General features: G+C 38.6%; 2 protein-coding genes across 2 annotated transcripts; one reads left to right on the top strand and one right to left on the bottom strand.

The window, feature by feature from the left end:
* Positions 1-296: 296 nt before the first annotated feature.
* Positions 297-7,718, bottom strand: LOC133390978 (uncharacterized). Its single transcript, XM_061640486.1, has 3 exons — positions 7,489-7,718; positions 4,367-4,944; positions 297-314 (listed from the first exon to the last, which is right to left on the bottom strand). The coding sequence occupies exons 1-3, from the start codon at positions 7,685-7,687 to the stop codon at positions 297-299; spliced, it is 795 nt and encodes a 264-aa protein (XP_061496470.1). The 5' UTR covers positions 7,688-7,718.
* Positions 7,719-12,932: 5,214 nt separating this feature from the next.
* Positions 12,933-14,575, top strand: LOC133390977 (putative nuclease HARBI1). Its single transcript, XM_061640485.1, has 4 exons — positions 12,933-12,937; positions 13,475-13,964; positions 14,035-14,176; positions 14,242-14,575. Exons 1-4 carry the CDS (start codon positions 12,933-12,935, stop codon positions 14,541-14,543), a joined length of 939 nt encoding a protein of 312 aa, XP_061496469.1. The 3' UTR covers positions 14,544-14,575.
* Positions 14,576-27,990: the final 13,415 nt, after the last annotated feature.

Raw genomic sequence — 27,990 nt, 5'->3', positions numbered from 1 at the left:
CATAAAGATTGTGTAAAGTATTATTTAAACGGTAGGCGCGTTGAGCGCGGTTTTTGTCCGATTTTAATAGACGTAAAGCTCTGTTCGACCACTTAGGATTAGGAGCGGGTTTAAGGAGAGGACAGCAGGAAGGGGGGGGGGGCTATTGAAAAGGGTATCAGCTATCTGCCAAAAATGCAAAAATGATAAGGCCAAGCCACAAGCACCTCAAATGGCAGCGTTGCCACCTTGTAGAACAGCCGCATATTTTAAACCATTCACGCATACAGGAGGGGATTATTTTGGGCCACTTACTGTTACGATTGGTCGACGATCTGAAAAAAAGATGGGGAGCATTGTTTACATGCCTAACAACCCGAGCTGTACACCTGCAGCTTGCCAACGATCTAAGTTCTAACACATTTATAATGAATCTAAAAAATATGAAGCATCGAAGGGGAAAAATTGCCCATATATATTGCGACAATGGTACTAATTTTGTTGGTGCTTGTAGAGAAATGGCACAAATTCAGCAAAGGTGTGAAGAAATTTACTGGCATTTTAATCCACCGGCAGCACCACATTTGGGAGGGGCTTGGGAAAGAATGGTGCAAGAGGTAAAAAGTCTTCTCCCGTTAACAAAAGATTCCTTGCCCGAAGTAGCGTTGAGATCTTTGTTGATAGAGATAGAATTCATCATTAACAATAGACCGCTAACGCACATACCTATTGAACACGAGGATGATGAACCTCTAACACCAAGCCACTTCCTAATTGGTTATTCCGGAGAGGCCGCACCTTCTCTTTTAGACATTGTTGAAGCCGAGGCATCGAGGTCTATTTGGAAAAAATCCAGACTAGCGGCGCAAAATTATTGGTTGAGATGGGTGAAGGAATACCTACTTCAATTGATATCGCGCGGGAAATGGTTAAATAAAGCAGAACCACTAAAAATAGGAGATATTGTGACATTTCCGAACGAACAGGTTAGCGGTAGGTGGATAAAGGGAAGAGTAGTAGATGTTGATACGGCAAAAGATGGGCAAGTGAGAGCGGTAGTAATGCGTGTAGGAACCACGATGGTAAAAAGATCTGCCGCAAAAGTTGCTAAGCTAGACGTACGTAACGAAAAAGAAGAAACCTTTTTTTGTTGTAACCCTCTACGAGCGTTTACGGGGGGAAGATGTCGCCGACAGAAATGAACTAGGTGGATTCTAAAAATAGAAATGAACTAATTAGGATTAAGACTAGAACTAGGATGAATTCGGAAGTAGGATGAACTATAGCATAGGGTAAATGCACCAAACATAGCTATTTTATATCATCAAGATACCGATTGTATTCCTGTAAAAATGAGTGTTAGGTTAAATTGAAAAAAAAAAAACTATGTGATTTGTTGAATCCTAAAATGTGTCGAACGCGAGAGCATTTTTTTTATTTTGACTCAGTGTTTATCTAAATAGTAGAACATTTCGATTATTAATTACATTTTAAGGTACCAAACATGACCATAATAATCCTTGAAATCCACCATAGCTGTAAAAATTGTGACTGTAAGCCAAAACTCGTGAATATTTACACGAAAAATCATTCTGTGACATTTTTTAACTAAAACCAAGTTCACTGCATTAAAATAAGCATGTAAAAAAATAAAATTAAATAAAACAAGTTCACCACTAAATAGGGAAAACTAATAGTTTAAAATTTCTGTTTCATATCACTGCTTGTATTGATAGCCACACTCGATTAATCGTACAATTGACCCCCATTGATTATCATTCTGTAAATTTACTTTCTTATTCTACTGATTCACCGTGTCAGAAAACACTTCATATCTCCTGACAATCCTTCATACCACCTGGACGTTTTACCGAAGCCAGAGTGGTCTGATTGAATTGGTGTAGCCAACTATCTTGAAGATACTCCTGGCTAAGACTTGCTCTAACTGTCGATCAGAGAAAAAGGAGAGTGCAACTGGCAATATGATTAACGAACGGCTTTCAGATTACGCTTTTTTCGTATGTAAGTCATTTAAGACTGATTCTGAACTGATTCAACTGAACTGATGTAACTGATAGGATTTCAAAACACTTAATAAATAAACGATGCTTAAAACACGTATTAATGCTTAAGATAGTGAACAGAACAATGAGAAATCCGATTTGTTCGCTTTTAAATTACGCACTACGACCAAAATGACAGTTGTGAACAAACCATCCATGATGTACTTCGTTATTTGGTTCACCGATGTTAAGATATACCAATTATGAACATACGGAAAAAGGCACATTTTGGATTAAATGATCATAAATTTTGATGTGAAGTCGTTCAATAACTAACATTCTGCGTCTAAATGATAATTATAACAGTGGTGCTACAGTGCTGCTTGTCGTGATCTTCGATATGTTTTTAATTATTATACCTCTTTATTTTATTAAATCCAACACTTGCGTCCATCCTTGCTTAGATCAATTACAAGACTGACGATTTTCTTCCTCTTTTTGCAAAGCCTCCTATTTTGACACTTCCGTACGAACGGATCTATCGCCTCTCGCTATATCACTCTCTCCGCGATAAGCCTGACCGCGCCGATACTTTTCGTTAATCTCTATCGTATTCTATCTTGACTGTTAACTTTTTTATGTAATAAATGTATATTTGTTTGATTATATCCATTATCTGATCTTTATTTATATCATTTGAGTCTGTGATATATTTTTATTTTCCCTGCTGCTGTCAATCCATACACAAAAATTGCACAAAATTCCATTAGCAAAATGGATAGAGATGCCAAACATCTTGGCAACACATTTTAAAAGGGTGATATTTAACAAACGGAAGTGGCCCGCACGGAACTAATAAAGGACCAATATGTTAAGAAGATCATAGTTTAAATAAATAATCCATCCGTGGTTTCAGTATGCTAATTGACTGTTGTGTAGCAGGTGCCTCCAAACTTTTCAGCTAACATTGCTGACGCATTGCTTAAAAAATAATAGCTATCTTTTACTGATGAGTGAACGTTAAAATCTCGTTTTTATAACAAAATACTAATGAGACTTGTACGAAAGAAAAGTAAGAAATACAATTTTATTTATTTAATTATTTTATTTAATCAAAATTTAATATTTATTTTATCCTTTGCAAAGTCATCGTGGGCCGCATGCGTCCCTCGGGCCGTAGTTTGGAGACTCCTGTTTTATAGCGAAAATATTGCTCTTTACATCCACAATTGGTACACTTACCCGATCACAAGTAGAGTAACTGTACCAGTATTGGGCAGGTTAATGTAACAGTAACACAAAAATTGCTTATAGACCTACAATTTTTATTATTTTTCATGAAAGTGCAATTCTTTTGAATGAAAAACTGTCGTATAATGTTGTGCTGTTTTTTTATTTGCTGTTTGAAATGCATTTTTAGAGATATTCGCGAAAATGCATACATTGTTTTTGTTCCTTTTTTCGGCAGACTGTGCTCCTATTTTCAGCAGAATACGGCTCGGAAATTGTTTTATACAATGCTAATAGGAAGAGAAAAATGTTTAAAACAGTGTTACACTCTGCCTTTCCTATGCATGTGTTGAAAAGTACTTAAATTATTAATTTTATGTTGCCCATTTTGGTCATTTTGCTAGCAGTTTTTTATCTTTGATGTGAGTTGCAAACAAAGTAGGCATTAAAGAACAGAGACAGTCTGACGGATACAGAGTACGGTTCCGACTGGCTCACATTTTTTTTCTCATAAAAATTTTTGGCTTATTTATTGTGAAACTTATGATATTTGATAGAAGAAAGGTCGTAGCATATGTTGACATACGCATTGTAGTGTTCTGATAAAGTTTTAAAGAAATATTCAGCCAATCCCGAGGTGTGTTATTGTTACGAGCAAAGTCCATATAATACAGAGGTCGATGAATAGCTCGATTTTGGTCCACCATTTTGAAAGCTTATTTTTGACAGTTAGATGAAAAAGTGTGTCCTAGCAACCACGCGTGATTCCATTGAAGAAGTTTTTTTTGCGTACGGCATGGCTTCGAATCGAGGAAAGGTTTCTGTCCGCATTTGGTACTTTACTGCTATATCTATGAAGGTAAATAAATGAAATACGAAATTTTAAATCATTAATTTTAGAGTAAAAACAAGAGTTAAGAGAAACTGAACCGCAAAGCTTTTTTATACAACTAATTTACAATTTTTCTAAGTTTTTTTTACATGTTTTGAATGAGGGTCTGAATATTTTCGTTTGCTTTTTCGAAGATTTTCGTTTTCATTTTCATATTTAAAAATCTCATTCGCACAATTACACGCGTTTTGCTAAAACATTTAATAATTTCACTGGGAAGGTCTGGCAATTGATTTTGTATTTCGTGTGAAATGCTAGCTACTATGCCACTTTTCTTGCTCAGGTTTCCTTCTGGATTCAGCTTGAGAAAAAAAAATTCCATCTTGTTTCCTTGTTTTATAAAGTTCTCTGACGGCTCGAATAGACCTCCCAGAGACAAATGTCTTATAAACGACGGCGGTTGGCCGTAGGTATGGTCATCAGTGATTTGGTAGGTATGCTTGCCTAAACATAAATTTGGATACTTAGCACTGAATTTATATCCGAGATATCCCATTATGTAATGCAGCCCATCACTTTCTTGTTCTGATATTTCTAAATTGCTGCTACTAACGTAGCCAACAATTTCATTTTCAGCGTTATTACTTCCCGTCAGGTTGTTATTTTCTTCCATCAATGAAATTTCTGGCAGTGTTTGAGGATTATCTACAATGGAAAATACCGTGGCAGACAGATATTCCTCATTGTGATCTCCTTCGTTGTTTGGTGTGTTGCTATAATTTGAATTATTTTTTTCTTCATATGATGTGTGATTTTTCAAAATAGTATTCGTCTTTCCCAAAATCATCATTCGAATTCGGTATAAACAACTTAACGGTGAAGGATGATCGTATACTCCACCTTGTTGACGAATTTGTGAAAAAAAATTCTCAAGAACATCTTGGTTGAGCTGAGAATGAGATGAACATAATGATAAAGGGGATTCATGAGATAATTGAAATCAAATGATGTTAAATAAATTTACCTTATGCGTTGATATGAATGTTATTTGATGTTTTTCTTTCATGTCTTCAAACAGCATTCTTAATGATGTAATATGCATCAATGTTGATTTTTGAAACAATTGCATATTATTTTTACCAATTGGTATTGCTTTTGCCATGAGATCAAACATCGTTTAACGCTTGACTTTTATTTTCATTTGCATTAAACGATTTTTTATTGTGGATTTTTGCTACCGGTGAGTACGAATTTGAAATATTGAACCAAAGATCATTTTTTTCAATAAAATCGGCAAATTGTTTGGCTTATGTACGGGTCGGCAAATATATCCTTAAAGCAGTAGCAGTGGTTTGCGATAATAGCTCAGCTGCTTTACGTACATTTTGCCGCTCTTGTGGGGACATATCCAAGTGATTTTAGGTGAGCTTGAACAGTGGAGTTGTCTCGGATTTAGTTCTTTCGAGGACTAACTCACGAAGATTATGAGCACTTATATGATTGTCTTCAAATATAAACCCAGTTTCAAGCAACCAATTTCTAATTAATTTTAGTAAGTGAGGTGCATCCGGAAAAACATAAACATTTTTTTTGGTCACCGGATGAGGAAAGTGTGGACTTAGGTAGTTATGTGCACCTAAGTCTTTCCAGCATCCAACATTCGCCTGACAATTATCATTAACTATCGCCACAACATTGATGCCCTTTTCGAAAAGCCTTTCTACAATTTCAAGGATGATTTGTTTCTTCATCTGTTGGTCAAAGCCAATAAAAATTGGTTGCTTCCAATTTCTGAAGAGACCCCGAGCCATTACTACTTGCAAATAGCTATAAGGTCCAACAATTTCATCCGCTGCTGGATCATATTCGAAATTCTTACATACTTTCATCTCGTCAAAGCTCAAAACGCATTCTCGATCACTCTCAGAAAATTCGCAAGCAAGATTTTCGATAAAAATTAATATGTCGTTGAGAATTCCTTGCTTAAGATCTAGTTTTCTTGCGTAGCGTTGCAATGTTGATATCAGTGTTGCGAACGGTGATAGTCGTCGACATAAAATTTTACAAAATGATACTTTTTGAAGCATCGCATTCTAGATCCACGCATTCATTCGACAATCACGGAAAAAATATCATTTGACACGATGATATTTTTTCTGCTACAATCATTTGACTTTTTGATTTTTCCGTACCTCAAGTGAATTAGATCTTCATCGAAAATGGGTCCTTTTTTCTTGTTTTCGCGTGAATTTCTATACTCCTGTAAGAGAACACCATTTTCCTGGTTCACTGAGTGAAAATATCAAGTAATCTAATGGCTTAGTATCGGTAAATGCACGATTAAGCAGTTCTGGATTCTCACTGAAAAATTTCAAATGACATTCATTCTACATTTTTTGCAATCATGTCATCATGTCATTTGTGATTGTTAATGCACAAATGATTGTCGCTTTTGGAAAGTCGTGTCATGGTAACCATGAATATCATGATCAAAAAATGATTTTGACACCCGCTTACTGTGAATATCATAAAAAAATGTCGACAATTAACAACACTGATTACAACTATGATTTGAATGCGATATGCGACCATGCGATAAAGATAACTTTAGAATATTAATACAATGGATCCCCTCATAACGTGTTCCCTCGTACAACGAGTTTTTCGCATACCCGTCTTAACGACTAAAATCTCGCATAACGAGTTTTTTTGTATAACGAGTTTTTTTTTGTATAACGAGTGAGTCATTGGAACGGATTAAACTCGTTATGAGGGGTTCCACTGCATATTGTAGTAGGTTTTTATATTACATAATATAATCTTCTTCTTCTTCTTCTTTTGGCTCAACAACCGTTGTCGGTCAAGGCCTGCCTGTACCACTAGTGGGCTTAGGGCTTTCAGTGACTAATTGATTTCCCCCCATAGCAGGATAGTCAATTCTACGTACGGCGGCACGATCTATTTGGGGATTGAACCCATTACGGGCATGTTGTTAGGTCATACGACTTGACGACTGTACTACGAGACCGGCTACATATAACAATATATTATATTATGTTATATTATATTATATTATATTATATTATATTATATTATATTATATTATATTATATTATATTATGTTATATTATATTATATTATATTATATTATATTATATTATATTATATTATATTATATTATATTATATTATATTATATTATATTATATTATATTATATTATATTATATTATATTATATTATATTATATTATATTATATTATATTATATTATATTATATTATATTATATTATATTATATTATATTATATTATATTATATTATATTATATTATATTATATTAGTAAAATAAAAATATTATTTTATATCCTATTATATAATATAATATTGAATTATATGGTGTTTTGCTTCAAAACTTTAAATGTTAAAAATATATTTTCAACATACCAGTTGGTTTAAGTTTTTTCAACACTCTTCTATCTTCATTTATAGTTGCATGTACCATTTGATAATCTTCTTTAACGAAGTGTAATGAACAAATAACGTGGTCTTTTGATGGTGTCCAAGACTCATCCCTTTCGCAAAATTTAATCCATTCACTACGTAACGATGTGTCAACTGGAAACTTGTGGAATACTACATCCATTTGGGGCTTTTTTACTTTATATCGTGTATTTCGACAAAATAAAGCTGAACAAGCATTGCTTGAAGCCATTTCAACAGTTAAAAATGAAAATCAGAAAAATCAGAAAGACACATAACATACACACCGGATAAGGTAATATGCCAAAAAAAAAAGTATTTTTATTCGAGCTACAACTACCTTTGGTAGTGTATACTGGTGTTTATCTACATGTCTCAATTTGAATGAGATTTTACAAGTCTTACCTTATGAGTTTTTTTTTTAAATCGAATGATGTAGATTCGATGATACAATTATTATTTCAATCGCAGATTCAATTCTTCTTTTCACAAATTTGCAACCACATGAAACAAACGACCTAACCGTAGCAACAGACGATGCGCAATCTCAGATTGCGCATATATTTACCTGTCAAACGGGTCGGTTTGATATATTTATCTCGGACATATAATCTTGAAAATTTATGCGCAATCTTGGCGCAATCTGAAAATGTATGGAAATGACGTTTATAGCTCAGGGTTGGCTACGCGAAATGACTTATGTTTTGATAAAACGAATATATGCGCAATCTGAGATTGCGCATCGTGTAGTAATACTACCGTGTATTAATACTCTCGCAGGAATACATTCAACACATTCAAGGCATCCTACGATTGAAAATGGAAGCTTTTTCATCCAGCTGTCAAAACTTTCTCACGCTTTTTGATCATATGTTCTGGACGACTCGACCTGTGTATTATATAGACTTTGGTTACGAGTTTCAGCAGGAGCCCACAACAAGGTGTGTTTATTAAGAAGGTGAATTATTAGCGCGTTTTCCGGGCGCCATCATTGAGTATTGTTATGTCAAATCGCATACAATTTTCTATACCCCCCTCCAGCTCCTCCTGATTTTAATACCGGTGCCCCCAGTATTGTTATGTCAAGTCGTGAAATGTCAATTTGCTCTGAAGCACGTCACCTCCTAATATCTATACACCTTGGCCCACAACATTGAACTGTCTAAAATGAACATTTGTTACGTACCTATTTTCGGCAGCAAAATCTATGTAATATACGGACGTCACACGAAGCGTAAACTTTGGCGTAAACTGGATTACAGCCACACAACCAAAGTGGGTATAGGGACTAGGTGGGCTTATAGGTTTGGCGGGAAGACCATATTGAATGAACGAATGACAGAAGTGGATTCGATTGTGATACGTAGTTTTTCACCCACACTACGACACATCAACCAAAACAGCCATTGGAATTCACACGCATACATCAACAAATGATCGAATCCCCTCCTGTCATTTCGTTTTCATTTTTCTATAGCACGGTTGTCAATTTGTTCGGGATAAGCCCACCTGTATAATAAACCCACTTTGCATACAACCCTGAAATCTTTTGACAGGAAGTTTACGCTCTCCCATACAAATCAAGCGTAAACTTTTTGAGTTTACGCCTCGTGTGACGTCCGTAATACAAAGGTCGAGTCATCCAGAACATTTGATCAAAAAACGCGGGAAAGTTTTGACAGTTAGATGGAAAAGCTTCAATAGATTCATTGCAGCATACATTTAGGTTTCAGTTGTGGTGAATGCAGTGGTCGGGATGCATTTTCGGTCATTTTTGTAAAGTTAGTAATAATTTAATCCATAATTTTAAAAGTCCTTAAAACAGTTGATGAATATCAAGAAAATGTGGAATTATTGTGCAATTTTTGATAATAACAGGATCAGTGACGAAATAATGTGCAGCTCAAAAGGACCAAAGCTAAAGTTTTTTAGTGCGGTCGTTTTTAAGTAATGAATTACTGAATAAACTACTCCATGCCACGTGAAAAGGCCTCTGAAAAAAACTTATGCGTTTGAAAAATCATATTGCGCTTGTGAAAAACAGCATTGGTGCGGTCAAATTACAACTTTTGACAGCTAAACAGAATCTTGAGCCACTGAAATTGTTTTGCTGACATTCGATTCTGACTTGTAAAACCCTGTAATTATCCTCAATAAAGCTGTTTCATCCTGGGGACTACCTAGTCTTTCAATTTCATTCCATTTTGAAAACATGTTTTCAATTGAATTCAAAAATGGCGAGTAAGCTGGAATGTACTCAAGCCGGATATTATTGTTTTGTGCACATATTTTCACTAAATTGGTCTTATGGAAGGCCACGTTGTCCATAAAAATGATCGGTTCCCTTATGCCATTAGTATTTAGAGCAGCTTTAAAAAAGGTTTAACAATAAATTTGGTTGACAGTACCGTCCGCAGAATCGTATGCTACAATTTCGTTTCTTGTCATTATACAACAAATTGTTGTGTTGCGACTTCTAATACTTGATATAACTTTTTTCGCAGATTTTCCAGAAGCAGACCATCCTCTTTTGCTTCTCAAGGATACGTTGAATCCAACTTCGCCAAGGAACTTAAAATTCGCATCGTTTAACTGCTCCTGACATTCCAAAAAACGAATTGCATACTCTTTCCTTAACTCAATTTTTTGTAGGAATTTTTCTACGCAATGGAATCAGTTAAATTCTTTTAAAGTGTACTTAGAATTCGATAAATAATTTCGAATAGTGGATAAGGAAACTTTCACTCCAAATTGACGCGCACACTTTTCTGTCATTTTTTAGAATATTGGAACAGTCGTCAACCACCTATTGTATTCATATATTCATCTGCTCTTCACTAAGACTTTTTAGATGATCGCATCCTTTACTTTTTCAATTATCTCGTACTTCACCGTCCTTCAAATACTGGTGTACGATTCTGGAAATAGTAATTCATACTGTCATAAATTTTCCTATTTCTGTTATACCATATTATTCTAAGAACAGTTTTATAATTTTCTTCTTGTCTTCTAAAGAAATTGTTTTTTTTTTTCATTTTTGATGGATAATGTATTGAAGTACCTGTTTCAAAAAAATAGAAATGGCTCCTACATGTGTTACAAAAATAATCATTTTAAATATTTGTATAAAAAAATAATTCTGTTCTTCATATATTCTGCTCGGTTTAACATTATCTTGCAAGGAACGGTTGAAAGAACTGAACTTGTATAATTATTCACAGTGCTACAACCAAGCGATCCATAGCCTATTACAATACTCCATAGCTGTTTTGCACAATTCTCCTAAGCGAAATACAGTCAGAATTCAATAGTTCAAGGCTTTTTACAAGGTCCTTGAAAGAGAACAGGTCGAAGCGTTTAGAGTAAATTGACCGGAAGCCATGGGAAAATTTTGACAGTTAAAGTGAACATTGTTTATGTTTAACGATGGACGTTGCTATGGAGTGAATGGAAGTTTTGTTCAGCATTTTGCACTCATTTCCTTTTAGAATATTTGTCGCCGGGTTATAAGTAAAGGACGGTGTGCATATTATACCAGTATGTGTCGATTGGATGTTTCATTTTACTCTCAGGGTTTAATTGACAGTAAATAGACTTCTTTTACCCAGTTGGAACATGTTAAACTTTTTGTTTTTCCAGCAGAACCGTTGCTAACGGTAGTGGTTTGTGGTCACGGAATGGCAAACAATGAAAAAGGTTATCAACGTTTCTGAACACAGAGTAGACTGCAATTACGCCTCCTTAATTCTCCAGAAGTGATTGACCACAAGAAATTTAACCAATATAATCTTCCTAATAGTAAATTCGTCCACTTTTCCGCGTTAACTATTAGCCATTTTTATGTAAACACTTTTTCATGAAACTGTCAAAAGCGACCTGAAAATAGTAACCTAGCAACGGGCTTTGCATCGACCTGTTCTCCTTAATAGATCTTGGCTTTTTAGATGGAATGCATTTTACAGTGAACCCTCTCTTATTTGACACCTCTCCAATTTGAGAAACCTCTCTTATTTGAACATTTTTCACAGTCCCTTGATTTCCAGTGCATTTTTGTTCCTCTAATTTGGAAAACCTCTGAAATCTGTGTCCCTCTTATTTGTGTATGGTGTTGCCATGGTTATTGAATGATGTATGCTCAAATTGGCGATTCTTTTCGCAGTTTCCTATAGCAACGGTTAAGGCTGCATACTAAATGCTCTCGGCCTCAGCACCATTTTTCGATTGAAAAAAATCGATAGGCGCTCACGTAAAACTGACAGTATAACTATTTCTTTCATACTCCTGCATGAAGTCGATTCCCATCGAGTTCAGTACTTAGTGTAGGCAAACCATTTTTTAAAATATTTAATAAATGATTTTTTATCACTCAAAATATTGAAAAAGAACCAGAACAATTACCAACTTGCTTTTACATAACGTTTTTCAAAACCATTAACCTTAATATATGGCATTTTTCTAATATTCGAAAATTTCCGCAGCTCAATGAGTTGCCGATTTTTCGCCATACAAAGCGGAACGATCGAATTTTTGTAGCATAGTTCATTTTGCTCGTGAGTGTCATGGTATACCAGTTTTCAAAAAGACCAGTAAAATGAACACCTTGGCGGCAAAATGAGTGTCAAATGACACCAAAATGACAGCCGGATCGATAGATTTTTTTCGATCGAAAAATTGTGCTGAGGCCGTCTGTCTCTTTCTTGTTTGTATGGACCTTTCATTCACTTTCAACCTCTATACTTTGAAAACTCCTCTTATTCGACAGTCCCATTGCTTCTCAAATAAGAGAGGGTTCACTGTAGTTGATTTAGTTGGAATGCCGGTCTGGTGGTACAGTCGTCAACTCGTACGACGTAACAACATGAATAAACAACATGGGTTGAAGTCCCAAATAGCCGGTGCCTCCATACGTAGGACTGACTATCCTGCTATGTTAACAATAAGTCACTGAAAGCCAAACTCGCTTCACTGAGTGGGTACAGGCAGGCCTTGACATATTGCGGTTGTTGTGCCAATGAAGAAGAAGAATCTTTTTAGTTGAACGCTCTATAGTTGGCTGGCTTCTTCTTCTTCTTCTTTGGCTCAACAACCGATGTCGGTCAAGGCCTGTCTGTACCCACTTGTGGGGTTGGCTATCAGTGACTAATTGATTCCCCCCCATAGCAGGATAGTCAGTCCTACGTATGGCGGCGCGGTCTATTTGGGGATTGAACCCATGACGGGCATGTTGTTAAGTCGTACGAGTTGACGACTGTACTACGAGACCGGTACTACGAGTTGGCTGGCAGTTCAATAAAAAAGCATGCGTTTGTATGGGAAACCCGTTTTTGAAAAATTCACAAAAAATTCATGGCTTACCGAGAAAAATTTCGTTCGGCTGTCCGTTCCAAAGTGTATGACCGCGCGGCTACATGAGGTTAAATATACAACGAAATGAACTATTTGACAGGTGAAATATCTGACAGGTACAGTTCAAGAGTTGGGGGAAATACAACATACGCTTTCGAAATTCACTTAAAAATAGTATCTTCTTAAGTAGAACATTCCCTAATTGGAAGAAATTATGAACTGTTGACTCAAAATTGACGAAGTACTCGATATTGGCTGCAATTATTGAATCCGTCCGTAGCGGCGGCGTACGGCGCTCATTTGTAAATGAATTTATAACAGCCAAATGACAGTATACCACACCTGTTAGTATGCGTAGTTCAGTGCTTTGTCGTCATAACTACGATCAAAGATACCGTTGATCGGTTTTCAGAATCGGTAATGAAATTGTGATTTAGTTGAAAGTGCAAACATTACGTGCATGTGTTATAATCATTTCGCCTTTACACTTAAAATGTTTTTCATTCTGTTTTCCGACGACGACGAAATACAGGAAAAAAGAGATTTGCGTAACAAACGTAGAGTTTTACGGAAAAAGCAGATCCTTTTAAACTATCAGACACAGCGTAAGTAACATAAAATTGTATTTGATTAAAATTTTAATTTCTTCGTTTATTTGTAGGTTTCTTCAATGTTTCAGGGTTGCGAAACCAATTTTTTCGTTTATTTTGGAAAAAATTGAACCTCAATTAGAATGTATTAAAAGTAATGGAGTGAGTGCAAAAATTAAACTTGCTGCTTGTTTGATTTTCTTCGGAGAGGGCAGATATCAGCACGAAACTGGACAAGACTTCCACGTAGCCATGGCACAAACAACGTTTTCAAACACTTGGCGAGATTTGATACCACCTCTTATCACACTATTGGGCGATTGGATACAATTGAATATGACAGAATCTGAAAGAATGGAGGCAAAACAATATTTCTTTGAAAGGTCGGGAATATCAGACGTGGTGATGTGTGTAGATGGGACCCACATAAGGATAGTAAAACCCAAATATCGCCCCCTTCGCTATATCAATAGAAAAAATTATTACAGCCTCAATGCTATGATTGTAAGTGTGGATTCAAATGTAGGGCATTGCATATATTATAATTATTATATATTTTTTTCTATTTAAACAGGTTTGTGATCACAAATATCGCATCAGAGCTGCGGACGCTAGATTTGCAGGATCTCATCATGACGCTTATATTTGGAGTATTAGTCCCATTCGCAAACATTTTAGAGATCTACATAGTTCTGGAATAACTGACAAGTTGTTGGGTATGTACATATATATACCAAACATTTGTTTTACTGGCGATAATTTGTTTTTTTTTTCATCATAGGAGATGCAGGGTATCCTTCCGAACCATGGCTTATAACACCCAATCGTAACCCAGATTCAGGCACACAAGAATCTATTTTTAATACATTTCATGCCAGAGGACGAAACATCGTTGAGAGAACAATAGGAATACTGAAATCCAAATTTAGATGCCTGCTTGGAGCAGATGGGCGTCTCAATTATTCGCCAAAAAAGTGCACAAATATTATAAACATATGTTGTGCACTACACAACATATGTATAGAAAACAATATTGGTTGGCAGCAGAATCTTGATGAAATGTTTTTGTTTAGAAATGATTAAATTAAAAACGATATAATAAAAAAAACATTAATCCCAGCATAAATATTCTAATGTTTTCATATGTTATTGTAAAGGAGTTTTATTTTCTTTCTCAGCATTCCTTTTGTAAATTAAAAAAGATGTATTTACATTAACACTGCAATATTTTTGGTTATATTTAATTGGGTTTATTTTTTAAAATGGCCAGTCGTAGCTTATTTCTATTTGCTTGTTCGCTTTTGCCAATTTGAATTCTAATTTCTTATTAGCTATTTTCGTCATTAGTTCTAACTTCTTATTTGATACTTCGCGTTTTCGGTCCAGCATCGGTTGATTCAAAGCTAACTTCTTATTCGCGATTTCTCTTTTAAAACTAAGCTTTTCTTTTTGAAGAGCCAGTTCTTCTTTTCTAACCTCTAGTTCCTTCACTTTGAGGTCAAAAATTTTCTGCTGCATTTGATTATACTTTACTATCTCTATCAATTTCAATTGCGGCAGAGTTTTCTTTTTCGCGGGATTTGGGAAGGAATCTAGCTCTAGATCTTCTTGGTGCTCTTCATTTGATACGCTGTTTTCACCAGATAGCATGTCTTCAATTAGTGGCGGCAAAAAGCTAGCACTTGATAGAACAGGTCGTTGTTCATTTTCTGTTGTTATTGTTGTTGTTGTTGTTGTTGTTGATGATGATGATGATGATGGTGGCAATGATGATGGTGGCAATGATGATGGTGGCAATGATGATGATGGCAATGATGATGAAACACCCATCACAGGACCTTGCGTCCCTGTGGTGCACATAGAGCAGTATGTTATAGATTTGCTAGACATGCCTAAGGCAGAAAAAGTATGCAGATTGCAAGGCCCCCCTCCTGTCGCTCGATACTCTTGATGATTAAAAGATAATTTTTTTTTAATGATGACCTGTAATCAGACCAGACCTGTAATTTAATTTAAGACTAATTAGTTTTCGAGTCACATGCAAAAAATAAATAAATTACATTCTTCCATCCTGAGCCATCCTTGGTTGGTGAACCTAATGGATTCAATTCCTTCGACACTAATTCCCAAAATTTTGCGCTCCCCTTTGACAAATCCTTGACCACGTCAGTATTCGACTCTATTAAAGCAACAAGTCGTTCAAACTGCTGCTTGGTTGTTGTTTTACGTTTGTCCTAGAAGGTTTTAAAATATGTAATAGTTAGTTGATTTACAAATAATTGGTTGTACAATAATACTTACAGCCATTTTTTTTTCACAGGATCAAAATCACACACTGTTTAATGAAACACGTTTTCTTCCTTGGGCGTTTTGATAGCAAATGCCGAGAGATGCAAAATCTGATCTGTGATTGATGCTACGAAAATCTGTCCTTCATATGGTTGCCATGGTAACCAACCAGTAATACAGTGGGAAACCATGGAAACAATCTAGGAGCCTGTTAACAATATACCTTCACAAACAAGCTGCGCTAAAACAAATGGGAATTGGTGGTGTAACGGAAGACGCAGCAAAGGTACGTGGTTCGATACCCACGCTGATCGTTAATTAATAGCAAGAACGAATGTAGATGGTAGATTTTTTTTATTAAGTACCACGATTTTTTTTTATCATTTCAACGGCCTTGTAGGTCGAATATCGTGACACTAAAAATTTAACATTTTTGTTGATGAAAAGGACGTGAGGGGGGTAGCATTTTTCGTAGGGGTAGCATTTTTTCCCAATTGTCTTCGGGAAATCAGACGACCACGGGACCTCATTCGACCTATGGGACTAATAACTGGTCAATCATCATTATCATCATTATCATCATCATCTTTTTCTTCCTTTTCTTCTTCTTTTTCTTCTTTTTCTTCTTTTTCTTCTTCTCCTGCTGCTTCTTCTTCTTCTTCTTCTTCTTGCATGCTGGCCTAAACACATGCTGACATAACAAGCTGGCCTATACAGGCTTTGGATGCTTATTTACTTTCACGAAGCAAGATGGTCAATCCTTGCAAACGGGCCACGATCCATATGAACCTACGATGTGCATGCTGTTAAGTCGTGTGGTTCATATGCCATATGCCTGCCTTCCTACGACACTTCATAAAATGCCGAACTAAGATAGTTTAATTGGTTTAGTCCATGCATAGTTATACCTACCTTTGGATAGATAATATTTTTTCCTTGGCATTGGCCTCATAAAGACCCGACGAACAAAACGAAAATTCTATATTATTATTTTGAGCGTGAATAAAGAGGACATCAATCATAAGTTGAATCAATTGTAAACTAACTCGACAAAAATTGCCAAGCAATATAGCATTTTTGATTTTTTTTTCACTAATGAGACAAACAAAACAACAGCTAAACTTATACATAAATTTAAAGTAGTTATTTTTATTCAGGAGGGACAGTTTTGAATTATAAATCATATTTAAAAATATTTTAAATTGGTAGCGTTAAGAAAATAAACAAACTACAATGAGAAAAAGGGTTTACGATGTACGAAAATGGATTCACGTTTCAAAACAGAGCGAAAAAATAATGGAAATGCACGGATCCGTGACAAAAAATCTGGCGGATTTGCTCCCATACAAATGGGAACGAACGTCCCCGCGTAGTACAGTTCATTTTGTGTGTAACCGCCGAATTATAACACAAATTCAAAAATGAGCAACCTATGACAACAAGATGAACACCAATGAGTGTGAATGAGTGTCGGGACGTACGCCGCCGCTACGGACGGATTCAATAATAGCAGCCATTGAAGTAATTCAATGGATTTAATTACGATTTTGTGCAAATTATTTGTTTACATTGCACATCAGCTGGTTGCTGTGATGCTTTATCCGTCAGATATTTCGCCTGTGAAATAACTAATTTTGCTGTACATTCAACCTCATGTATCCTCGCGGTAAGAGTGTTTCGTGTATTCGTCAAGCCTCCAGAAAATTTTTTGAACAAAAATTTTTACCCATCCTGTCAAAAAGTGATATTCAAATTCGGTTGTAAAAAGCATGCTATGAGACCACCTGTACTACATACACTTTTGTTCTGGAATCCATCACCAGATCTCTTTAATGCACCTTGTGATAAATGTAAACACCACCTTCTTTTGCCATTTTTCGAGCAGGTGCTCGAATCTAATTCTAGCTTTGAGGCTAGAATACTTACTTACTTACTTATCCGGCGCTACAGCCGCTTTGCGGTCTTGGCCTGCCTCAGGAGTGTCCGAAACCGCTCACGGTCTCGCCCCTTCGTCTGCCAGTCCGTTACCCCGGCCTTGATGGCCGACGCCTCCACGCCATCTTGCCACCTCAGTTTGGGTCTACCACACCTCCTCTGTCCTTGTGGACGGCCTAAAAAGACTTTACGGGCTGGGTCGTCCGTTTCCATGCGTACAACATGACCAGCCCACCGGAGCCTGGCGCTAGATACGCTGCACGACAGTGAGGTCGCCGTACATCTCGTATAGCTCGTCATTATAGCGGCTCCTCCATTGTCCTTCCACACATACGGGGCCAAGTATCCTTCTGAGCATCTTCCTCTCGAACGCGGCTAAGAGGGTTTCGTCAGATTTGGACAATGTCCATGTCTCAGAGGCGTATGTGAGTACTGGTACTATATAGGTACTATATAGTCCCAGCTTCGTCCGTCGAGACAGGTTCTTTGAGGTGAATTGCTTTTTCAGGCTGTAGAATGACCGGTTGGCAGCCAGCATCCTTGTGCGCAACTCAGCTTCCATGCTATTGTCGTTGTTGACCTTTGACCCAAGATAGGTGAATTGTGGGACGACTTCAAAAGTGCGTTCACCTATCTGTACATCACGCCTACGTAGATTCGGATTATTTATTGGTAGGTCCGCTGAAGTTGCCACCATCACTTTGGTCTTTGCCTTGTTTATCTGCAATCCGAGGTTCTCTGCCGCCTGCTTGATCCCTTGGTAGGCTTCTGCTACATAGGAGAGCCGCAGACCAATGATGTCTATATCATCAGCGTATGCTAAGATCTGGGTTGACTTATAGAAGATGGTTCCCGTGGTCTCCACCCTCGAGTCACGGATGGCCCTCTCTAGCGCCAGGTTGAATAAGAGATAAGCAAGCCCGTCCCCCTGGCGCAGACCCTTGGTGGTAGCAACAGGTCCTGAGAGTTTTCCATCCACCCTCACCTGGCATGTGACGTTGGTCATAGTCATTCTAACTAGCCTTATCAGTTTGGCCGGGGTTCCAAATGAGCTCATGGCGTCGTACAGTTTTACCCTGGCTATGTTATCGTATGCGGCTTTGAAATCAATTAAGAGATGGTATGTGTCGTGTCTGTATTCAGCCATCTTCTCCAAGATCTGCCGCATGGTTAAGATTTGACCAGTGGTTGATTTTCCGTTTCGGAATCCTCTTTGATAGTTTCCTACTATCTCTTCGACGTGCGCGACAAGGCGATCCTGGAGGATTAGGGAGAATATTTTATAGGCGGTATTCAACACCGTAATACCCCTGTAGGTGTTGCAGTCCAACGTGTCTCCCTTCTTGTATACGGGGTAGATGATGCCGAAATTCCAGTCACAAGGCATCGATTTGCTATCCCACACCTCAGTAACAATTTGATGAATCTCGTTTTTTACTCTTGCACCTCCACTCTTGACCAATTCAGCTGCAATTCCGTCGGTTCCGGGTGCCTTGTTATTTTTCAGCCGACGGATAGCCTTTCGTGTTTCTTCTATGCTAGGTGGCAGTAGCATGACACTATCTGCTAGTGGCGCTTCTAGCTGTTCGTTTAACTGGTCGTTGAGTAATTCATCAAAGTACTGAGCCCACCGCGAGAGGACCTCTGGCTGGTTACTGACCAGATCTCCATCCTTGTTGCGACAGCAGGTTACCTTAGGTACAACGTTGTTTCGGTGACCTGCTATCGCTTGGTAAAACTTTCGTGTCGGTCCGTACGCCTCTCTGGTTTGCTCGAGTTCCCGCATGTTTTGCTCTTCCAAAGCATGCTTCTTGGAGCGGTGAACTCGTTTCTATTCGCGTCTGAGCCGTGAATATTCCTCTGCGCATGCCCGCGTTCTATGCCGTTGCTGCATTGCTCGGTATGCAGTATTCTTACGTTCGGTCACTTGTCTGCATTCATCGTCGAACCAGCCAGATTTGGTGTTGCCACGACGTGGTGGGAATATATTTCTTGCACAGTTTATTATTTTTGTTTTTAGAGCGTTCCACCTCTCGCTCGTAGTTTCATATCTGTTTTCTGGTTGTAGAGACTCGTCTAAAGCGGCTTTGAATTCCTGTTGGACAGTAATGTCCCTTAGAGAGTCCGTGTTGAGCCGAGGATGCGTGTTTTCTCCGCCCCCATTGGCGCGGGGGCGGGCGATTCTACAACGTATCACTAAGCCAACCAAGTAGTGATCGGAATCGATATTGGCTCCTCGATAAGTTCTGACGTTTAACAGGCTCGACTGTCGTCGGCGGCTTATTAACACGTGGTCGATCTGGTTGAAGGATTCTCCACCAGGGTGCGCCCATGTAATCTTTTGGATTTTCTTGCGCGCAAATTTGGTACTTCCTACAACCAGATTGTTCGCTGCGGCGTATTGCTGCGCTGAACGCTGAAACACACGCGTACAGCTGAAATGAATACAATTTAATCATCGTTGGCCCAAGCCATTGGGTAGAGAAAAATAATTCATTGCCAGTGTGGCATGTTTTAATGCAAAAATTACAATTTTCACTCGGAGCCCTAGTCAAATTTTGTAATTAACTAAAGAGAAGGGGACATGGGACAGGGCGAGAGGGGATGGAAAGGGGGGGGGGGGGGGTGATGGGCATGTGTGTGGTATGAATGTGTGCAAGCGATTTATGGACTTTTGATTCACCCCGACTTGAACTCGTTGCTCCGAAATAAGAATAAGTAGAAATAAACCGGTTCAATTTGCCGCTTGAAAACCGAAGAAGCCAATAGAGTTTTCTGTGTGAAAAGTGTGAAGTGAGGATTTAGGTACGTTTACAAATTTTATTCGTCGAAATATTCGTCAATTTTATCCGAAACCCATTTTCGGATTGTTTCTTTCATGTACTGGCGGCATTTAGGTAGATTTTTTTAAAACTCTTCATTAAACTACTTCAAAAATTCCTCGTCATCGGGATTCGGAATTGCCTCAGTGAGTAGAAAAGACGGACCGGGTGGTGGTGAAGACTCTCGTGGCATGTCAGAGGAGTGGGACTAGAATGACTTAATTAAATAATAAAATTATAATTAATAACATTTATAAATAACTGAATTTATAGATGTTGATTCAAAAAAATCTCATGTTTGATAAACTATCGTAATATGTTAGGGTATTTTCGGATTTTTGGATAATTATCTTATTTTTTAATAAAACAAATTATAAACTTCATGTTTTTTCTATGACGAAATTTGAAATTTGCCATGTGTTCGATCTTACGATTTCGGATAATCTTTTCTTTCGTGTTTTGGTGTAACTTTTCTAGCGTTCGATATTTACCGGCGGTTGTGGCTTGTTCAGTTGCAAAATTAGAAGAGAGTTTATTTCTAGAACTACACTTATACTTATAAACTAATCACCCGAGCCGAAAGCTTAAAGCTAAACGAAACAATCTTCGTGTTTCGTTAAACACGATTCGATGACAGGGCTTCCGTGTCTGTGTCTCAACATCCCCCCCCCCCCTTGACGCAAGCCAACAATCAAAACAAAATAAGGACAAAAGGAAGTAAATTACATGTGCTCTCGCCTTTCTGCAGTGAAAATACAAAATACATTTCGTTATGTGTGCAGCAATACTACTGATGCCAGCTTACTGTCGCAGGCGTGCGCATGGCTGAAGCGCTCAAGCGGCCAGCGGGTTAGAGGAATCGATTAGAGGAACCGATCCTCGGGATGAAACGTTTAGCGCGTAAGTTGTTATCGTACCATTCGAATTACCGCGTTGCATTTTTGTAGGCGTCGACTGAAACAAACACCTTCGCTGGAAGCGCAGCACCACCAGTTGCAAATTCCAGAATATGCTCGTGCGCAGCTGAGTAAAGGTGGTCTCGCGGACATCGCAAGAAGTGCCGTCGACAGCAATGATCGCTGACGAAGCTTCAGGCTGGCTTTCAGGAGGCAGAACTGGATGCTTTGCTTCGTAGGGAGGCAGATAACGTCGAAGGTGATTTCCGATGCTTATGACTTCTTGTCGTGATACCATGTATGCTGCCCATGGCATGGCAACTGCTGGCAAATCGTCTGTCAATCGGTCGCCAATCAGCAAATCAACATGCAGCTCGAAAGAGGGGACAATCTTCGCACGCACCGTTTTTTGCACCGGAGTAGAAAATTGTACCACGCCAATCTGAGTGATGCTGACTACACTCGGTTTGATTCTTAACCTATGAGAGAATCGATTGCTCATCAGGTTAGACTGGGATGCAGCATCCAATAGTGTAGGATGCACAATAGCATGTAAATCGCTAATGTCCGCAACTGCAGTTTGTTTAATTTGTTTAATTTGTTTATTACTCGTTCAATGGATAGCAATGGATCCGTGTGAATGTTCTTAAGTCTAATATTAGATTAAAATAAGTAGTAAGATCATCTTAATAATTCGCTTCTAAGGCAGTTTTTAAAGGATTGCACTGAGGTTCCAAAATCAAACAAATGACGAACTTCGTTAAACACCCTAATCATGGAGTTGAGGGGGTCTCTAGATCCATATCCAGTTCGACTACGGTTCAGGGCAAGTAACGGACGAGAGCGAAGCTGAACAGCAGGCGCGTAAAAGTTTAACTGCTGGAGTAGGGAAGGACAGTCGATGTTATTTTGCAGTAAACCAGCCACAAATAGTTGTTGTGCGGTACGGCGTCGGATGTGGAGCGGTTGCAGTCCGAGGAGCAGAAGTCGCGATTCATAAGGTGGTAACTGACTGCCAGGTGGCCAAGGTAACAAGCGTGTTGCGTATCGGGATAAGCGACGCTGTATCGATTCCATTCTCTCAGAAAGTCTTTGGGTTGAGGGCTTCCAGACGACACAGGCGTATTCGAGTACCGGGCGGATAATACCACAGTATAACGCTTTGATGCAGACTGGGTCTTTGAAATCTCTTGTTATCCGAAACAACATGCCAAGCAATTGATTACCTCGGGTAATCACCTCCTCTGTTTGCTGGTCAAATGACAGCTTTGAATCAAGTATGACTCCGAGATCCTTCATAGTATTAGTGCGTTCTATTGGTAAACCGTTAACTGTGTAGCTGGTATTCTTAATTTCTCGTGCGCGTGTGAATGAAATGACTCGGCATTTTTCAATGCAGAGGCTCAGGCGGTTTCGATTGCACCATTGGTGAAAATCGAGAAGGTATTGTTGTAGCTCGGAGTGGTCTGTGTCATTTTTTATCGTCATGTAGATTTTAATGTCATCTGCATACATTAAATGATTCGCTGCTGGTACTACATACGATAGGTCGTTGATGAACAGTACAAACAGTAGTGGACCCAGGTTGCTACCTTGTGGCACACCAGATGACGCAATGAAAGACCTTGAATGGCACCGTGAGAAAGATACAGCATACGATCGATTGACAAGGTACGATTCTAACCAGCATATTAAATTTCGCCCAAGTCCCAACTTGTTCATCTTGGCTAAAAGGATGTTGTGATCGATGCTATCAAAAGCAGCCTTTAAATCCATATAAACTGCATCTGTTTGAATCCTGCTATCCATGTTACGGAGACATTGTGATGTAAAGTCAACAAGGTTAGTAATCGTCGACCGCTTTGGAACGAAACCGTGTTGTTGAGGGCTAATATAGTGATATGAAGCCGTGAGTAAACTTGTTTGGATCACTTTCTCAAAAACTTTGGCTCCAGCACTGAGTGATGTTATGCCTCTATAGTTGGCTGCATCTTCCTTGTCACCTTTTTTAAATATGGGGACTATCCATGAACTCTTCCAAATAGAGGGGAATTCTCCTTGTTGCAGCGAAAAATTAAAAATTTTGGTGAAGATCGGCGCAATGGACTCACAGCATCGGCTGAGAATGATGGCAGGAATACCATCTGGGCCGGGACTAGCTTTGGGCTTGACTGCTTTGAGCACATTTAGAACAGATTCTTGCGATATATTAGTTAAATTAAGGTCGATGACATCATTAGGAGTATTAATTAAAGCGTTGGTGATAATATTGTCGTCAGTAGTTGAGATTGTGTATGCCTCCTCGAATCTACACGCAAATATATCACACATATCTGAAGCAGTTGAACCAGCTAGGTCATTGTGGTAAATCGATTTAGGTGTCACATTTGTACTATTGTGTTTCTTACGAAAACTCCAGAGAGCTTTGGGCCTTTTGATAAAATTCTTCTCCAACCGAGACAAGTAGCCACCGTAGCGTATTTTATTGTAACTACGGTACAAGCGAGTTGTTTCATTTAATATGCTTTTGTTAACAGGTGATCGGTACTTCGTATATTTTTTTAATGCAGCTTCCTTAGCTCTTTTAAGTTTTTTTAGCTGGCGGTCAGACCAAGCAGGGCCGCTCTTTGGTGTGATAATTGGTACACACGAATCAAACGAGGATAAAAGAAAGCGTATAAATATCGATAAAGCTTCATCAACAGAATTAAACTGGCTAATTCTGAACTGGCTATTAAAATTAGTTATGAGCTCATCAAGCCGAGTAAAATTGGTTTTATAAAAATTCATCCTAGGTCTACTTGCTTGCGTCAGTGTAGGATTAGGCATTGTGCTTGGAATTCGAACCGTTAAATCGATGGCTGGATGGTACAGGTCAGGAGAGACTAGTGGTGTTGGGCAGGGGTGCAAATCGATGCAGTAAGTTGCGGCAATAAAATTTGCGAATACTAAGTCGAGCTGCCGGTTAAGCGAGTTTTTGATACAGCTTATTTGGTTTGCTCTGCCGGTTTCGGAATATTATCGATAGGCACTGCATTGATGCTTTGAAGTGGGGTTTCATGTGCATTCATCGGTGTGAGACAAGCCAAGGGATGGGATGATGCTGGACGGTTATCACGTAGTATAAATTCACGTACACGTAGATTAGAAGGCCAAACCGAGGACGATAACGCAGTTTCACGAAGGTGAGCCGGGATGCGAACCTTAAACGACATCGGTCTAGCCAAAGTAGTGTCGAAATTTTTGCCCATCAAGCTAAATGCAATGACGTCGGTTGTGGCCAGCCGTCGTTTCACAGATTCCACGACTTGTTCACAGGAAGTGCCAGGAGCAATGTTAGCTAAATGAAGCCACATTTTGGGTACAAAGCGGTTTTGAACGGTTGGAAGGTTTGGAGAATCGTTATCCGTGCCATAAATAGCAATTGGCTGGCGAGAAGTGATGTTATTTGTGATGTTAATATTGTTGTGCTCAGCTAGTGACGGTACGGCTATGTTATTGTTGATATTGTTGTTATTGATGTTTGTTGTTCTTTTGGCGACAAGCGAGATAGCAGGTGAAGTGTTTGTAGCACTGACCAACTCGGAGAATAATCTCTTCGCTGGTAAAACTCTGCGCAATTTGGCAGGAGGGTGACTGCTCAGTGGTGTTCTCTTCTGCGATTCATTAAGCTGCGATAGACCAGTATTTCTTCGAATCAGTATTTTTTCGAATTTCTTTTGCTAGAGGTTCAAGTGCAGATTTGAGACTATTGGCGACGGCATCCATTGTTGTTTGTATGCTCGACTGGGCCAAAGCTTGTTTGATGTATTTAGTGCGAGGATTAATAATCACATTGTTGCACGCTAGGCAGCACCAGTGGAGTTGTTGGTATTCGTTGGTTAGCTTCAGTGCATTCTCAGGAATGCGCGAACAGCGGATGTGGAACGGTGAGTTGCAAATATAACAGCTAATCAGGTCTTCGGTGATCTCGGTTGCGCAAGAGTTGCAAGTATGCTCCATTTTGAAAAGGAATTCACAGGTCGATGCCTTGACCGGTTAATAGACGCACTACGCGGGTGATGCGACCGACGAGCAATTGAAGAAGAACTAGCACAATTGCTAAAAGTATGTATAATACGTTGCGGGCAAGCTCACTACACAACTTTTTTACTTATAGAAAACTGATTGTTTGTTAAAATAACCGAAATACGGAAAATAAATCACGGAGCTATACGTAAACACGTCTGACTATGCCGATTTGACAGCTTTTAACTTTTTCTTTTTTTGACAGCTTTTTTTTTTTTTTTTTTAACATAACTTTTTCGGGAGTTTGTCTTAGAGCTGTATTGTCGCTTCTTTGTGTGCTTGCCGTGTGATCGTTAGTGTGTTGTGTGTGTGTCACCGGAGCATTTTGCGCAGCTGGCTTGGTCGCAGTGGAAATTGCACCGATGCTGTATGTGTAACACGCGGGAACATTTTGCGCAGCTGACGTCGGGGTAGTGGAAAATGTACCAGTGTTTTGTGCTTTCCACGCAGGAGCATTTGGCGCAGCTGGCGTTGGTGCAGTGGCAAATGTGCTGGTGGAGTGTGGTGTGTAAGTGAGTGTGTGTTTTGCGGGTTTATGTTGGTAGCTCGTTTCTTTTCCGCAAGGTGTCGCTGTAGCTTTGTTTACAAAAGTGTAACTACCAAATAATTTGGGAAGCGCGATGGTGGGCAGCTGTAACCCTCCCAATAGCTTGATGCTTGTGATTTGCTTAGTGTTTGCATTTAGTTTAATGCATCGTTTTGCCTTCAACAAGGCCTCAACACGAATCAAACGAGGCTCAAAATCTTCGCGTAAAGCAGCATTTTGGGCGATCTGCTCTTCGTTTGATACTGCTGCATCTTCTAATTTCGACTGAATTGTTTCCAGCTAAGTGGAAAGTAGTTTAAGCTTTGCAATGCGAATGTCTATTTCGATTGCATCCCGTTCTGGGATAAAGACACTCAGAAACCTTTCGTGACTGGCCAATACCGCAAGTAATACTGTCCTTCTGGACGATAAAACAGCAACTTGGACGGGCATAATGCAGTTCTTGCAGGAAAAAGGTGCTAAATTTCGCGTACACAATGAGCTTGGTCGGTTGTGTAGCGACTAAAGCAATTGAAGCTACGTGCACGGGACAGCGATTATAGCGCCAACCCGTAAAATGAAGAAACCAGATCCGTCGTTATCCTGGTCACGGCACCAATGTTCGATCTTACGATTTCGGATAATCTTTTCTTTCGTGTTTCGGTGTAACTTTTCTAGCGTTCGATATTTACCGGTGGTTGTGGCTTGTTCAGTTGCAAAATTAGAAGAGAGTTTATTTCTAGAACTACACTTATACTTATAAACTAATCACCCGAGCCGAAAGCTCAAAGCTAAACGAAACAATCTTCGTGTTTCGTTAAACACGATTCGATGACAGGGCTTCCGTGCCTGTGTCTCAACACCATGAATTATAGTGTTTTTTGTTCTTGAAATTTGCTCTGATAATCGCTTTTTCAAATACCTTTGAATTGAACAGTCATTTCTATTGACAGCACGGATACACGTACAGCTGGACAAAAGGTACCCGGATAAACGGCGCTCCAACTATAATTAATCGTTCACCATAAACTGTAAATTCAAATTGTTCTCAGCTCCATCGTTCTTTGCATGCCGAGCAGATTTTCCGAGGAGATTTTCCGAGGAGAAAGCATTCGTTCAGTTATTATCTCAGTAGCTCTCTCGGTGCATGAAGAATCGCTCTTTGACGATTGATGTGACAAATCAGTACCATTTGCTCAAAGAACTGTAAAATTTACTAAACCGCGCATCTCCAAGTCCGCGTATAACACGTACCATATATCTTGGGGCCCGCCTGTAATATTAATTTTGAAATTATTGTACAAATCTTACTTACATGAGGTTTCAAAACCCCGGTGAAAAAAGATGACAGATATCCTTTGAAGGGTTGAAAATCATGCTGACAGAGTTGAAAATAATGCTGATAGAAATGAAATATCATATCGATGTGCAATAACATTTTACACGCGATGAATTACAACATTTAAATTCGAAAATGTCTTGGAAAATCCTATAAGAAAATTTGGGTATTTGGTTTACTAACTTAAACGTAATTTACCGTATCTGTTGCCGTGTTTAAAAATTTTAATTCCTTATATGCATACCACTTTAGCGTAGTCCGTCTGTCTGTAGCCTGTCCGACTTAAATTAAATATATCAAAGATTTAATTACTATGCAAGAAACAGAAAAGTAAAATATTTTATAGATCATACATTGTTCGCTTTCAATTTTCTTGTAATGCCAAAAAGAGCTATTCAATGAGATCCATTGTTTGTAATTGCTCCCATGACATCTCAAAATCTACTTCTAGCATTTATCTGTGCTTGCTTGTTTTTGTGTTCTGGTGATTGTTTGCACCAGATCACTGGGTTTTTTTAACAGCGCGGATGAATGCAATGTTGATCTCGTTCGTCATACTGACCGCCTAAAAACAAAATGCTTTGATTTATATGTGTGACTAAACTGGTGTAGCATATCTGATTTGATGCGCCCATCAATTGTTGTCTCGAAGGCA

The sequence above is a fragment of the Anopheles gambiae genome, chromosome 2 (assembly GCF_943734735.2).
Source record: "Anopheles gambiae chromosome 2, idAnoGambNW_F1_1, whole genome shotgun sequence".
Classification (NCBI taxonomy): domain Eukaryota; kingdom Metazoa; phylum Arthropoda; class Insecta; order Diptera; family Culicidae; genus Anopheles; species Anopheles gambiae.
The sequence above is the reverse complement of the archived record's forward strand: the minus strand, read 5'-3'. Positions and strand labels throughout refer to the sequence as shown.

Bases quoted from the DNA above. Each gene is read 5' to 3' on its own strand.
- LOC133390978 (XM_061640486.1), bottom strand. From the start codon at position 7,687: ATGGATGTAGTATTCCACAAGTTTCCAGTTGACACATCGTTACGTAGT. The intron at 4,945-7,488 runs GTATGTTGAAAA...TTCGTCAACAAG, and splicing joins GAAAAAACTTAAACCAACTG to GTGGAGTATACGATCATCCT.
- LOC133390977 (XM_061640485.1), top strand. The intron at 13,965-14,034 runs GTAAGTGTGGAT...CTATTTAAACAG, and splicing joins ACAGCCTCAATGCTATGATT to GTTTGTGATCACAAATATCG. The intron at 14,177-14,241 runs GTATGTACATAT...TTTTCATCATAG, and splicing joins AATAACTGACAAGTTGTTGG to GAGATGCAGGGTATCCTTCC.